Below are 16265 nucleotides of genomic sequence, written 5' to 3'. Positions count from 1 at the left end.
GATTCTAGAAAGAAGTAGAATTAAGTTTTTTCTTGAATTAGTTACTGTAAAGATGTGATATATTTTTCTACAGTTGTTGCATTTAAACAATTACTAAGTGCATTCATAATCACATTTTATGATTGTATATTTAGCTATACAAATTAAAAGAACATAGTCAACTAACTAATCTTGTGAATGCAAGAAAGTACAATCTACTAGTCAATGCCAATAAACTAAAAAGTTTACTTTTATACTTAATAAAGGATGCAAGTCATTTTAGAAAGAAAATTATATTTATATGTGTCTTTTTAAATTGTTTATAATAGTTTTTAAATATTTCTGTTTTGATATAAAAATGTATATATGCTAATTTTTGGCTATTAAGTGCTCCCTAAAATTTTCTTGAAAAATTCCTACCTAAAATATTTCAAAATTTCACTGCACCTCCTGAATTCTATCAAAGAGTGTTTTTTTTTGTGTTATTTGCATTTTCTTAAACTCTCATTATTTAATTACTGAATTTCTCTTTTAATTATTGAAATCTGTAGACCTTTCATTGTAACTGAATAGTTATATATTTTGAGATGAAATTTGAGCTCAAAATAAAATGGGTATTTTCCCTTTTGAATTACTGAAACTAAATAGATATTTCTTTTTAGAAAGTTAACACCATTATATTTTAAAAAATAAGAAAGTTAAAATTTACTTTGTAAAATTCTGGAACAGATACTATTCATTGGCATAAATGATAAATGCAATATATATGAAAACAACAGACTCCACAAAGCAATTTTGTGGACCCTTATAATCAATCATATGCAGGTTTTTTAAAATCCTAGAAATAGTGAATGTATGTATAATTGTAGTACTCCTATTATGCTATTAATGATTTTATGGATCCTGAAAATTATCTTTATATTGTTATCAAACTGATTAATAGTCATTTTAGCTGAGATAAACTGAGTCAAAAAATAATTTTAGCTGAGACAAACTGAGCCAACAAGAGATTTTAACTGAGTCGAAATGCAATTTCTGGTGAGACAATTTTATATTTTGCGAGTAGCACCCCTGGACAAGTAATTTTAATTATTAAAAAATTAGTATTAAACATAAACTTTGACTTAATAATTCAAATTTATTGACCAAAGCTATACGATTCTAACTCAATCTAATAAGAATGAGGAACGAAGCTCATTTTTTTTTTCTCCTTCTTCCCTCCCTCAAAAAAGGAAATAAAAATGTATTTTACTTCGTAGTTTATTGCTTTATTTTACTTGTTTCTTATTTTAGGCTACTTTAATAATAATTAATCCATAAAAATCACCAACTTGCAAGTACTTCTAATGTATAGGAATTCTTAAAAAAAAAATTTTTTTTTTAAATATGTGCACAACGCCTATCAATTTTTTTTTAATCAGATGTTAGCACTTTTAACTATCTTTGACTAAATATTTTTGAAAGGGGTAAGTCACTCAACTCCACTGACTTTGCTCAGCTCCACTGAACAAAAAACTGCAAATAAGTCTATTAACTAAACAAACAGAACACTTATTTTTATTTGCATTTTTGAAATTATATTTGAATGATAGATTACTTTATTCTGAACAAAGCTTTGTTTTTTGTCTAATATAAGATGAGTAACCTTCGATGTGTTAATTCCAATATTATTGCCATTTTTGAAATCAGCATCAAAAATTCTATATGTGTACTTAGATTCATCAAAATCTTGGTGGGTGCCATTATTGAAAAATTCATTATAGGTGTCTTAACAAATCGCTCCACAGTTGGGCATTATCTGGGCAGATAATCAAGGTTCTACTGTACTGTAAAATTAGTGAAGCTCTTTTTCATTAAAATGGAATAGATTGAAGAAAAGTCTGAATTTTCTTAATTTCATGAGGTGTTTAACTGGAACAAATTCACTGACAGTTAATGAAAGTTAGTGTCAATTGACATTCAAAATTCAGTATTACTTTGCTCATATATTTTTCCTTAGGTCAATATATAAAGAAAATATTTTTATTTTATTCAGTAACCTTTTGGTTGGCTTTTTGTTAAATATCGTTTTGTCTCAGAAGCTATCTCTTATTTCAAAAATATTTTATTGAGTATCCTAATGTTGTATATTAAATCAACATTCATATTTGGTAATTATATTCAAACTATTTTTGTGTCTAAATCATAACATCTGATAAATGTCTGCATTTTTTATTTGAAGCAAATATCCATGCTCCTTTTTTAGAAAAAGTTTTCAAGGTGCTGGATATTTTTGGTAATTATTGCTGCAGTATTAAAATTAGGATATGAGTTTTCTCTATCTTTTGAATTTAAAAACTGATTGTATTTTTATATTTAGAATTTTGTGTTTCAAAATTAAGCTAAATAAAGTTGTTAGTTTTTTTTTCTCCATAATTTTTCTAGTGTTTTTAAGATCCTAGTTATTATTAGCAATTATATAATGAACTTTTTTAATTAATCATGCATTTATTTCTTCAAACGAACTTGTATCTCTTTTGTAGCAACTGGAGGCAATTGGGTACCTCGTATGTCAACCTCTGCCAGTGTTTCATTTGAAGCTCTCGGCAGTAGATCGGATGCTGATATGGGCGAATTTGATTTACTAAATAAACGTTCTGCCATGAGCTCTCCAGGTGATAATATTAACTTTCATCTTCATTTATTGGGTTTTTTATTAATTAATAATAAGTTTGACTTATTCTAAAATTTATTTTATTTTTTACCAAATAATCAATATCCATGCTGATAAATGCCAACTTGTACAACCTTTGGGGAAATAAAAATTTTCTAAGTGGTAGTTTAATAATTATAAAGGTATAAGAATTTTCCTGAATTTAAGCTATTTTCCAAAACTTAAAAGCATAGTTTGTTGTTCAACTAATATAGTGCATAGATTTGAATTATTGATTTCTCATGATAGGTAAGACAATTTAAGGTTTAAGATTAATATTTAAACATTAACACTTAAATGTTACTAATACTAAAAAAAATTCTTGACGACCTTACAAGAACCGCTAATTTTCTCTTATGATGTCGTTAAATTGTATTTCCCTGCTTTGACAATCAGCACTTTCCCCTCCCAATGGTGAACAATGTTGTTTTTTTTGTCTCAGCACTCTTTACCATTTTGTATAACTGCTCACGGCACTTAACCTGTGCAGCTAGAACTAGTTGAGTGACGTCACCTTTCTAGCTACGGTGAGAGTGAGAAATGTTTCTTCCTAGAATAGTTTCTGCCAAGCATGCAAGGTTTACTTTTTTGTTTGCCCAACGCTAGGCCTAGTTGCCTATTATCAGGATCATGTCTTCCAGAAAGCATTCACAGATGTTTCAGAAAGAATATTCAGTAGAATAGTCTATATTTACTCGTTCCACTAAGCCCATCCACTTGTATCATATGTTAGCAAATGCGATTTTTCAATTGTGCATAGAGCTCGAAATGACTGTTTCAGCATATGGAAGGATCACGCCATAGAACAAATGGTGCTAACTCCAGTAGAAGCATTAAAGAAATGTTTACGGGATCTATGAATGAAAGCCAGTATGTAATAGGAGCGGAACCTCTCTTTGTGAATTTTTTACTTCAAAGTAATTTGTTATCTGTTGCAGACCATGGAGATCTGTTGTTTAAGTGCATGTTCTGAGATTTGATCATTGCCGACATGGGTGCAAGTCTTCCGTCCCCAGGACGGATTTCCGTCTTTGAAAAATGTCCGCAGACGGAAGTAAGACGGAAACAAAACTAACTCGAAGACGGAAATCGGAAGAAAAAAAATTTCTGTCCTTAAAAATATTTTTTAGGTCTACGTTATTGGTCTACTTTCTTATGTCCTGTTGTTATTTTATCAAAAGACAGATGAATAAATATTTTTTGTGCAGTATTTAAACTTGATGTATTATGGTAAAGCTTTCTTAGATAGTTTGCATATGTCGAGGGGGTATTGTGTATGTTAGGTATTTCAGTCAAAAAAATTTCAGTCTTGGCCTTTTTTCCAACTTGCACCCATGATTACCGACAAATTTAAATGTGCTTGAAAAAAAGGCGCAGAAATTTGCAAAAGTTCAGCTGAAACAACGCAGAACAACTTATATGCTGCTAGCACTGCCTCATAGCAACCTATTTCATTATCTTTACACTACTCAATTAGAAGTGCCTACAAGGTTCGCAAAGCCAAACCTATTGTCTGTTACATTTTTCATAGCTATGGAAAATAATCGTTCACAAGCACATTGCTGTGAGGGAATAAAAGTATAGTCTGTATTTTTGATAGAAGGCTTTGTACTTCTTAGCGCCATTAATATCTACTAAACCAGGTATAAGAGTTCAAGCTGCATCCTGCTAATAGGACCTCTTCACTGAGTAGATCTATTTGATGCAAAGCAAACTCCTATTCAATTTGACTTCTTTGCTCCTCTGAAATAGAAAATAGAAAGAAAATTTTCCATTGGAGCAAATTTATGATTCTTGTGAAATTGTTATATGGACAATTTCACAATGTTAGTTTGTTAACCTCAGTGGTAAGAGGAAATATTTTTTTAAATGTAAGGAAGTGCTTCAAGTATAGAATTTTCTAATTGATAAATAAAATTGGCTTACTTCTGCAAAAAGGTTTGAATCTTTACTGTATTGCCTTATCACCTGTTACGAGTTCAGAGTCCTCATTTTGATATTTTGCTTTATTGGAGCTTACTTCAAAAATTGAACTTGTGTCTCTTATAGATGCTGGTTTCATTAATCTTGATAAAATATTGCTAAATAAGTTCATAAGTTCTCTCTGATACCAGACTGTAGTTCAGTTTTCTTTATACTGACTGTCAAAGATAATTTAACCATGATTTAATAATCAAAAATAGTCGAAATATTATATTTTTGAGCTTATGCATAGAATTATATTTGATTTTGCATTGTACTTCTGAAATTATTACCAAAACTCCTGATATTTTTAATCATTGCTTCTGAAAATTTTTCTACAATGTTATCAGGTCTGTGCTGAATGAAAAAAAAGCACTAGCTCTATTTTTGTTGAAACTTATGCAAGATGAACCCTATTATGATCCCTTAATCCAAATATGATCCCTGTTATTTTTTTCTTTCATTTTCTAGTAACGTATTCTCTTTATAACTTCTCAATAATTTTATAGCCATTAATTTTATATGGATAGGAGGAATTATAATTTTAACTTTTAAATTTCTTATGAATGACTGAAGTTTCACTATTTTCTAACTTATTTTCTACATATTCCAGTTTTAAGCCCCTTTCCTTCCCACAAAAAAAAAAATTTGTTTGCAGGTCAGTGTTATCTGCTTTGCAATTTGTCAGTAATATGTCTAAGATAATATTTTTCTTGAACAAAATGCTACCACAAATATAGTTTTTAAAATTGCTAGTATTTTTGTCTAGTAAAAATTCGTAATGATACATAGCTTGGTTTGCATGATGTTTTGACCTTGGGAGATTTCCAACAAAGCACTTATTAACATGAGATTTTGTTACATGATGATTTGTGGGCATGAGATTCTGTCCCATAATACTTTTTCAGTGTAAAACTTTGTCTCGCAATGTTTTCTCTACTTGAGATTCTTTCTCATGATATAACATTATCAAGATAATTCAGCGTAAACATCTAAACTCTGATGCTTCGCTATTCTAAGCAAAAGTGAAATGTTTATGTTTGATAACACATTGAATTTTACTATTTTTAAAAAACATTATCTATTTTTATGGCTGTTATGTTAAATACAAATCAGAAAACAGTGATGTCTGCATAATTAGTATCTAATCTAGCTTTTTTAAAAATGAAAAAAATTGCATCCTTATATTTGCTCTATCAAGTATAATAAGTCTTGCTGTCCAATACGAAAAAAAGAGGTATCTCCAGAGGTGGACAGCATCATGAAATACAAAGAAATGTCAGACTCTTGCAGGGCAGAACAGTTCCAGAGATGCTTGCTTTTCCTGTCAACATTTTCTTCACACAAAGTACAATTAGGAGAGTCAGCAATCTGAGGATGTGCCTGTAAAAAGTTGTGTCCAGTCAGTAGTCTTAAAAACAGAACCTGGATAGCCTTAGAGAGGTTACTGGATACACATGATGTGTAGAGGTTCTTCCAAGAAGCACCAAGAGTGCACTTCCCATAAAAAGTTTATTGTTTTATCAGTTCTTGGTGTTTTATTAGCATTTTATTTCTCAGGTTAGCCTGAGAATCATGAGGGCTTAAGAGAGATGCCTCTCTTTTATGGTTATCTGTATTTTCATTTCGCCACGAGCCCCAATGACTAGGAATCTATTACAGGACTATTTCTTTCTCGGTAGATTGTCAAATGTTAATACTTTTACAATTAATTTCTATGGCTTTTAATGAAGAGTGACATTTTTTGTAATTGTGAATTGCAACTTGACAATCAATGAGGAGGACAAATTTCTTTTAAGGCCTCTCCAAAATACTTTGGAGAGCAAGGTAAACTGCATACATTTCTTCATCAAAATCATCTAAATTTAGACTTAAAAGCTCTTTGAGTTTGAAAACTTAGAGAAAACACAGTTCCCACTCTCCCAGAAGTTAGTAGTATAGATCTATATTTAATTGTTAACAGGGTATCTTTCATTGATGGTGGCAAGAGCAGCCACCTTAAGTTCTGCCTGAGGGGAGACTCCCTTTTGAACAGAAAGGACAATGTCAAAGATTGGGTATGCATATTTCATCATACCCAGAAAGACAGAGTATTGTGAAATTAGTATTGTTTTGAATTTCTTATTTTTATTTTTAGATACTACTGCTCACAGATCAACTCCAAATCCATTTGATATGGCTGATTTAAGAGATTCCTTTGCTGTTAATTCCTTCTCAAACAATGAAAATAGTAGCAGTTTAAATAATATTAAGAAAACACCTGAAACATTTTTAGGACCAAATTCAAACTTGGTAAATTTAGATGCTCTTGTGAGCTCTCAAGGTTCAGAGCGAGGTAATCATTTTTCATTATATTCTAACTATGAATAAGTGTGTACATTGATTAAGCATTTATGTTTAAATTTATACACTTAAATCTCAATTATGAAAAAAATTAGTATTTTTTTTCTTCTAAGAAATAACTTGTTATATGTCTATGTAAACCAGGTTGACACTCCATTTTATTGTATATTGAATAACTGAAAAGCAGAACACATGCTGGCAATTATTGCACATCCTGTATGGCATTTAAATTAGCACTGCCTTTATCATGACACCTTATCTCTTTAAAATAATTATTTCAGCTTCTAAAATCAATAAACTTAATTTCATGGGTTTGCAATAAAATTGTCATGAATTGAATGTATTCATAAGCATCTCACTAACATCTGAGAAACGATTCCTCAGATGCAAGATTTGAAATCTGTGTATTAATATTGTATTAAAATATTGGGAGTTTGAAAAACGTGAAAACTCAGAGTTTCTGCGCTGAGGTTCAAATCTTCTGCTTTTTAAAAATTTTCATTAAAATTTTATACCTTCTTAAAACTAATCTATGCACATGTGTATGAAGATTTTCCCTCCTACTTTTCTTAGACAATGACACTAAAATTTTTGCTAGTTTTTAACTTAATCCATGTTGTACAACATTAACAGTGTTTTCATCATAGAAAAAAAAATGTGTGAGAATTTCTCACCCTTTCTCAAAAACAGGGTGAGATTTCAAAAAGTTAAGTGAGATTTCTAAAAAGTAGAAAAACACAAGAACTCTTGAAAAAAAATCATTTCTTTAATTATAATACATTTTTAACGTCTTCTATTTTTTAAGGCATTGAATATTTTTAGTGCATCACTGTAGAAGATTTTGCCTTTACAAGGTACTTGTCCATCTTACATAAGTGCATAAAAAATTTGAATGTCTTACATGAAGAAACGTTACCTACGGTAAACACGTGGTTGCTGAGAAATGTGTTCTGAAAGGGGTTCCGTGGTTTTGTTATGTTGTTCGAAAAGGTTCTGAACAATACTGGTAAATAGGGAAGCTAGATAATGGGGCAGATGTTGAAAGTAATGAAATATCCAGGTAGAAAAGTGAAACAGATTTTATTCTAAATGGCGTAATTCGAAACTTTTCCCAAAATGCGATAAATTCGCGAATTTTGAAATTGATTTATAGAATGCACGAATTTCTCATTTTTTAAATCATTTTTTCTCATTTTTTAATTCCTTTGTAATCATTTTTTAAAGCGAGAGAAGAAAAAAATATGCGAGATTCTCGTGCTGTAGTGAAAACACTGATTAATTAATGCAAAATATAAGATTTGAAGCATCAGATTGTTTTTAAAAAGGTATATTTTTTCTGTTTGGAATTTATTTGAGCTGATTGTGTTAAAACACTATATTCCACTTATGAAACACTACATTTAAATAACTACTGCTGATGATTTTACGAAATTCTTTTAAAAAGCAATTAAAGATTCCAAAATATCTCAGAAACCTAGCTGTGAATAAACAAAAACTCTGTTTCTAATAATGTGCTAAATAATAACTACTTTAAACTAGTTGTATTATTTATCAATTATCTATGTTTAAACTTAAATTAGTTATAAATTCAGTAAAAAAAAAATTTTTTTAAACATTTTAACTGTAGTGTTGATACTTGAATAAAAAATAAAAATGAAAAACACATAAAATCTCTCATGTTGACCTCTCAACAATTTAGCTACATTTTGGGTAAAACAATTTTTAAAAAAAATTTACCATTGTGTGTCTGAAAATTCAATTCATTTAACTTATATTCATAGAGGATTCTTCTGTACCGATACTAATTTTTACACAAACTCGCAAATAAGATATATCCAGGCATTTTTTTAATAATAAATTGTTATACAGAATCAGCTTTAAAAATTTTTATTTAATTTCTGATTAAAAGAGACTTAGTGTTATCAAGTAACTCTGTAATATGGCTTTACAATATTTTTCATGAATAGTTTGGAAAGTTGCTTAATACTTTTTCTACATTATTGTGTAAAGTTATAAAAGATCAAAGCTGTAAAATTATTCTGTGTGCTAAAGATGTTCATTAACTTATTTATTTTTAAAGTATAGAAATATTGCCAAACATGTATAGATATAATTAACTCTTGAAGTAATGAAAAAAAAAGTTAAGATATAATAGTCCCTTGATAGTTTGGGAATTATTATTCCTGGTATCTTCCTTTTCTGGTCTTAAAAACCAAACATGAGTTTCATCACAAAATAATTTTTTTAACTTGATTATTTCATTGTACATTTTCATTTTTAGACTTCTAATGACTGTTTACTATTCCTCTATGAGTTGTAATATTTAACTAAATATGACAGTAAATAAATGACGGTTTGTAGAAAAATAATAAAATGGCCTCTAAAATTTTTTAAAATCTGATTTGTTATTTGATGTTTTTGTATGTTGAAAAGTCTCTTTTAAAAATAGTTTTGCATTAGTAAAAGAATCTTATAAATAAGTCTAAAATTCACTTCTTCATGGATTTATGAGTTACTTATCCAGCAGTATTGCATATTATTTACAAATATTGGCTGCCTTGGCAAAAGAAATTGAGTTTTATGTTCTAATTTTTTTTTAATTTTAAAACTTGTAATTTTCAATCATATTTTGGATTTCAATGAAAAGAAATTTTGTTTCAGCTATAAAAAAAGTATGTGTTTAATAGATTGGAAAACAATGAGTTTCCACTTGTTCTTTTGTTGCTGGGTTACTCTATATTAGTGTATTAAATTTATTATTTCCATATCACTTGAATTATTTTGTTTATTTGATCATACTTATTTTAACTCAATGTTATTTGAAGTTAAAAAATAATTGTCCAACTTAAATTTTAAAAAAGTTCAGTTTGTAGTTCCCATTTTTGTAATACTACAAAATTAAACTATAATTTTTGTGACTGAAAAACTAAAAAAAATACCACTAGTTTTTGAAAAAGAACTTTTACCAACCTTAAAATTTATTTATATACAGATTAAGTATTAAGCCAATGATGTATAATGCAAATTCATTTTTATTTATTTAGATCTAGCATCTGGTAATCCTTTTGGTGTTCCGCCTCCTGTTAGTAATCCTTTTCAAGCTATGAGACCTCCTCCTCCCACTATAAATCAACTTAGAGCTCAAATGCAGATTCCACCTCTCCCTTCTGGAATTGTTGTACCTCCCGTTATGCCTACTTCTGGCATTCCAGTTGTTATGCCAAGTGTTGCTACGTTTTCATCAAGTCCTCAAACAAACAACCCATTTCTTTAAAAGTGTCGTCTTAGGCTAGATTTGCTGCTTCCATATTACAGTTGTGTGCCTCATCCTTCTGTAACTGCTTATTGTAAATTTGTTTTTAACAAAATTTTTGGTTTTCTGCTGGAAACCAATTTATTTGCATGACAAGAAAGAATTATTGATGTCGTATTTTTTTACTCAGTTGTCCTTTTCAGAAATAAGTTTTTAGCTTTTGAAATTAATTTTTTATGACAAAGGAATATATATATATTTTTTTGTTTCATTTTAAAGTAATGGTGATAACTGCTTTCCTTTCCCTATTGTGCTGCTGAATGAAATAAAATATTAAATGTGTTTATAAGTTTTTAAATATTCTTAACATTGTGTGTTATGAGCTTCTGGTATGAATATTAGTTGCATAAATATGTGAGAAACATTTGTCCAAGAAATGATATGTATTTTCCCAATAAATTAATACCTGCAGTTTCACTGATAAATTATTATATCATTTGAAGCTATCTTTTGAATGATGTGTAAAGGTATTGTAAACTACTTTATTGTGATATAAAATAAGTATATTTGGCTTTATTTCTAAAAAAACAACAAAAAAAACATTTATTGTAGTAGTGTTCTTTTTTATATTCTCATTTCATCATTTTTTAGATGTACCATTATTCTTTTTTATTTTACAAGTCCAGTATTATAGCTATACCGGTTAATTTTAGTGGATGGATTAGTTCATGATTTTTAACATCTTTATCTGAAATTTTAGTGGTACAACTTTACTATGTTAAATCTGATTTTATGTGCAACATTAAGAAATATGACTAATTTATTGTTCAGGACTAAATATTGTACTAATTTATTATATTGACTAATTTATTGTATTTCATGCATTTTATACTATTTTATGAATAGTTTATTAATATCCAGTTTTTGTGAAATAGCCTGGTTATTAATTTTTTCTTATCCAATATCATTCACAATATCATTTCACTGTAAAGTGGCTAGCTTGAATATTTTTCCTTGACAATGATGTGTTTAATTTATATTTTTAAAAACCTTTCTTTTTTAAACTTGATGTTTTATCATAAAAGTGTTGCATTGGTAATTATGTGATATTTTTTAGCTTTAAATGATATTTTTATTGATTTTAACCAAACTTGTCTTCTTTTAATTAAATTTTTCCTGTCATCTTTTTATATACTATGTTATATACTTAAGAGGTCACACTACCCATTCTTATCTATAGTGTAGTTTTTGTTTGCGGTCAATAACTACATGTTTGCCTGATTAATAATTTCAGGGGCTGTCTTATTGTTTTACATTAGGTATAGGTTTCCTTAAAAAGTTCTTGATTTCCTAACCAAGAATTATTTCCTTTTGTAAAAATGTAAATAATGGCAAGGTTAAAAGTAATTTTTTTCCGTTCTTCATTTAAGGGCAGACCCTATTTCAGTTTGCATTATATTATTCAATTTTTAAATATTGAGTCAAAACACCAGTTTAAATGAGTTATTTTTCACATGTCTTAAAAAATATCTTTTTAGTCCTCTTTTAAACTTTGAAAAATTTTAAATAAAAAATGCTTTTATTGTTTTCTGTTTGCAGTGACTAAGTTGTAAAAAAGTCTTTTTTTTTATTGAATAATATTACCATTAAGAATTAATTCTTAAAAGTTTACTGATAAAGATTTTATTTGAAAATGACTAAATAGAAACAAGAATCGTTATTTAACATAGAGTATAGAAAATATTAGGTTTGTGAAAAAGTTTTTATTTAAACTCAAATTCTTATTTTATAATTATTGCACATTAATGCTTAATCAAAGTTATGTAAATAATAGACTCCATTCAGTTCTGCAATTTTTTGCCAACATTTTAGCAGCATTCAACTTTAGGAAAAACGGTAGTTTCACAAATTCAATTTTAGGAAAAACGGTAGTTTCACAAAATACTTTTTCTTAAAATTTTATTTTTGCATCCCTTAACAAACGATAAGTCCATATTTTTGTGTTGAGTTTTTAACATAATTTTTATTTTTTCACAAATGATATCTAAATTTTCACAAAATAGGTACCTCTCAGAAAACCCTAGACAGACCCCTGCTATCAAATCCTTCCTGTCACAACTTCAATGGTCATGATTCCAAAACTGCATCAAAAATTGTTTCTTTTGCTAAATTAAAGATACATCTGTTAAATATAATCTAAAGGGGCCATTTGTGGGCTGTAAGGTGAATTTGTCATAAGTTGGTACAACTGGTGATCATACTCGCATGCCGTCTTACATTGCCTTGTTGAAAGATGACTATCTTTTCTTTTATCTTAATGTTGCATGGCTTTTATCAAGCCCCTTGATGTGTGTCACAATTAATAGGATATTATAAGTACATCAATGAAAATTATAAGTACTCAGTATGTAATATAAATCTTTGTAGATGTTTCTATCAAATTCTCTCCCTAACAAAACCTTCTTGGTGAGTTTAATGTTGCTAACATGCTGTCAAACTATGTCCTTTTTCTAATAACGTTATTAAAACAAACCCATTTTTTTATCACCATCCAACTGAAAATTGCCATTATGGATATATTTTCAGAAATTTCTCTCAAATCTTACCAGAGTAATGCTTTGTCAAATTGTTATGTAGCATATCACAATTAAACTTTGACCAGATTTATGTGTTTTCAAATCTTACACAACTGTTTTAGGGTAAACATTGAGGTATGCACCAAGCTCTTGAGTTGTATTACTGTTATCTTTTGGAAAACCTTGGGTATCTCCTCATCATTTTTAATATGTCTACCACAGTGAAGATTATTTTCTTACCTAAAATTTCATATCCAGAATTTGTGATAACACTCTTCCCTGAATGATACTTTAATCTAAGCAATCATATAATCTTTTTAATGTGATTGCTATTCATCTTATCTTACCTTTTTGTTCACTAAAGATAAACCATGAATCAGTTGGCAAAACACTTCTAATTTCTCAACTTCAATAACATGCAGTTGAACTTTCCTCTGTCCATAGATACTACAGAAACCTATTAGTTGAGTTAAAATTTTATTGGTCATCTACTAATCCTTTTTGCGCACTTCTAATTTTTATAAAAATTATCAGCATAATATATCTTTAAAACAAATAGTAGATTTTAAGGCTCTAATCTAATATTTTTCCTTATCCTAAAAATTGTATTAATAATTTTTTGTTAACTCTAACCTTAATTTAATGTCTGAAAAGTAAATTCCAGCAGTTTTTCATTTTAAAAAAAATCTCCAACAGGAAAGCATTAGTTACATTTTTATTGACTTGATCTTAATGTTGTAACTAAAAAGAAATTTAAATTGCTGTAAACAATTTTATTTAAACTTTTAAATTAAAATTTATTTATGATAATTTCATGTGTTTCTCTCTCTTTGGTATAAAGCAATTAAGGGGTTTGTATTCTTTATGCAGGGTATCCGCGCACCTGGAAAACCATGAAATGTCATGATTTTAACTATTTTTTTAAAAAAGTCATGGATTTAGGTCACCAAAAAATCATGGAAATAGGTCACCGAATTTTCAAAGTGGATTTTACCCCTCCCCCTAATTTCATGGTGTTCCGAATATCTGAATTTGTGACAAAATCCCCACTCACAGTCATGTTTTATTAAAATATAAATATTTTTATCATGTTCTTTAAAAATTACGGTGTTCTTTCAAAAAATGAAAGAAAAAGCATCATTTCTAGAGTGAATTATCTTTTAAACTTCTGTGATTTCAGAATTTTTATTATTATTTATTTTTTTTTTTTTTTCAATTTAAAATTCTAGCTGAAGCAAGCCAGGCATTGGCGAAATTTTTTTAATTCCAAAGTGAGAATAGGAAAATCAGAAGTATTTCTTTACTTTCTGATGAACAAGAAAAGTATCTTTTAGATTATAATTCTGCAGAAAAGAAAAAAATAATTTTTATTATTTGCTTCTGTATTTTTTCAGCTATTTTATTGTTTCAACTCTTTTTTTTTTCTGTTTTTTAAATTTAAAATCTATAAATATAAATATGAAGATGCAGAGTATAACTGTTTTGGTTATACCTATCATTTCAATTAATGTTTTTATAATGCTTTTTAAATTTATTGTTCTGTTTTTGTCAGAAGAAAATAATAACTTCGTTAAGTCATGAAAAGTACTTAGAATTAGTCATGAATTTGAAAATCCAGTCTCAATCAGAAAATCTAAAATGTTCCAGATACCTTGTTCATGTTAAGAAATAGGGTCTCTTTCTCTGTAGAATTCAAATAAAATTTACAATTTGTGTTTTGGCATGAAAGTTAGAAAGAAAGCGTTTTTTTGTTCAAAAAAGAGATCATATTAAATATTTTGTTTTATTTGGCAAAATCAAAACTAATTTTGAAGCTTTTAACTGTAAAATAACGTGCAAATATTCATGTAGACAGTATGGAAATAAGTCTAACAATTAAGTAAACTTTTTTGCTATAGCGCTAAACCTTTTATTTATAGTTCAGTTGAAAATCAACTTGAAAATAAAACTATTGAGTGGTGAGGGGAAATTTCTTGCTCTCTTTGTAGCTTACTATCAAGGTTTAGGAAAACTTTCCAAACTATAATGTACAACCTGAATAAGCTCAAAGCAGTTTTTACTTTGGTCAAAAATTTATTTTGATAAAAATCTCATATTTTTTTAAAGCTTATTTGTTTAAAATGAGTTATACAAAATTTTAATGAAGAAATATCTTATTAAATCATTATTTTAATTGTACTGCTCATCCATTTAAAAAAAAATTATCAAACTTAATGTTTTGTTCCTTTTAAAATAAACTTTGCTCTTGATCATCTTGAAAACTTGATTTGCTCTGGATAATTTTTTCCCTCAAAATGAGAGACCCTCATATTTTCGGATAAAAATTAAGTATTTGATTTAATATAATATACATCTTTGTGGTGTTTTTCTTTTAGTTTATTTGTTTTAAGTGGAAAAGGCTTTTTCGTCAACCTTTTTTTAGCAATTGTAGTTAACCCTGCATTTAATTGCGAGCTTTGTTTTATATTTAGTGATTGCTCGCAAAATAGTTCCTACAAAAAAAAATTATAATAAATAAATTTACTGCATCTAGGTATTGGGTAATGTGTTCTCTTAAATGAACTCTCATCTGTCAAGAAGTAACTTTTCTGTTATGCACCTATAAATATTTTTTTTCAATCTACTTTGGTGCTCTTTCTGTTCAAAATAATAGTAGTTGAAATCTTATATTTGTAGTACTCATATGAAGTTGATATTTCATTAATAAAAAGATTTAATATTTTAGTCATTTCATTAATTTAGGCTATTGCACTCTCATATTTTTAGAAAACCCTTTCTTATTTATGAAAGTTCGAAATACATCTTTCCTGAATATAAGTATAAAAATAGCTGCATTTAAATTAGAAACAATATTATGTCAGGACATTTCCTTAATTGTTTTGTAAGTGGTGATTATCAAACTTTCTCAAAGTGAAATTGTCCAAAATTTGTTAAAACTATTACGTTTTAGTTTAATCTTTTAATGTAAAACAAAATACTAATAACTTTATTTTTTAATTGATTATTTAATATTAGTTTATACATAAAGAGTTATTCTTTAACATGTTATTTTGTCTACTTAATTTATTTTGTGAAACAGTTTTCATTTTGATTTTTAATTACAGCTTAAAGTAATATTGGCCTTTATCCTGAAAGATTTTTCTTCGTAAATTTAAATCACCATTAATTTTTTTTAAGTTGAAAGGAATTTTTTCTTTAAAATATATAGAAAATCTTAAAATAAGGTGCCAGACAATAAAAAAAATAATAAAATACAATAAATCAATTTTTTATTTCTTTTTCAAAAGAAAAATTTCAGTTGTAAACATGATAAAAATAATTTTTTCTTAGGCATTTTGTTTCTCACACCGGTTTTACTAAACCTGTAATTATCTATACACACTCATATATATATATTTAATTTAAATAATCTATTTGATCATGGTTTTTTTATTTTGATCACAAGACTCAAGATTATTTT

The 16265-nt window shown here is 27.9% G+C and overlaps 1 protein-coding gene across 4 annotated transcripts in view; it reads left to right on the top strand.

Moving 5' to 3' along the window:
• LOC107452119 (epsin-2) overlaps positions 1-15529 on the top strand; it is a 34115-nt gene extending 18586 nt beyond the window's left edge. For all 4 annotated transcript variants that reach the window (XM_043042628.2, XM_016068432.3, XM_016068431.3 and 1 more), the window contains exons 7-9: positions 2502-2633; positions 6771-6968; positions 10021-15529. In XM_043042628.2, coding sequence (XP_042898562.1) covers positions 2502-2633; positions 6771-6968; positions 10021-10250 — 560 coding nt within the window. In that variant the 3' untranslated portion in view covers positions 10251-15529. The remainder of the gene's footprint in view (positions 1-2501; positions 2634-6770; positions 6969-10020) is intronic.
• The last annotated feature ends 736 nt before the right edge of the window (positions 15530-16265 follow it).

Source organism: Parasteatoda tepidariorum, chromosome X1 (genome assembly GCF_043381705.1).
Source record: "Parasteatoda tepidariorum isolate YZ-2023 chromosome X1, CAS_Ptep_4.0, whole genome shotgun sequence".
Lineage (NCBI taxonomy): Eukaryota > Metazoa > Arthropoda > Arachnida > Araneae > Theridiidae > Parasteatoda > Parasteatoda tepidariorum.
Note: the sequence above shows the minus strand (reverse complement) of the source record. Positions and strands in the feature narration are given on the sequence as shown.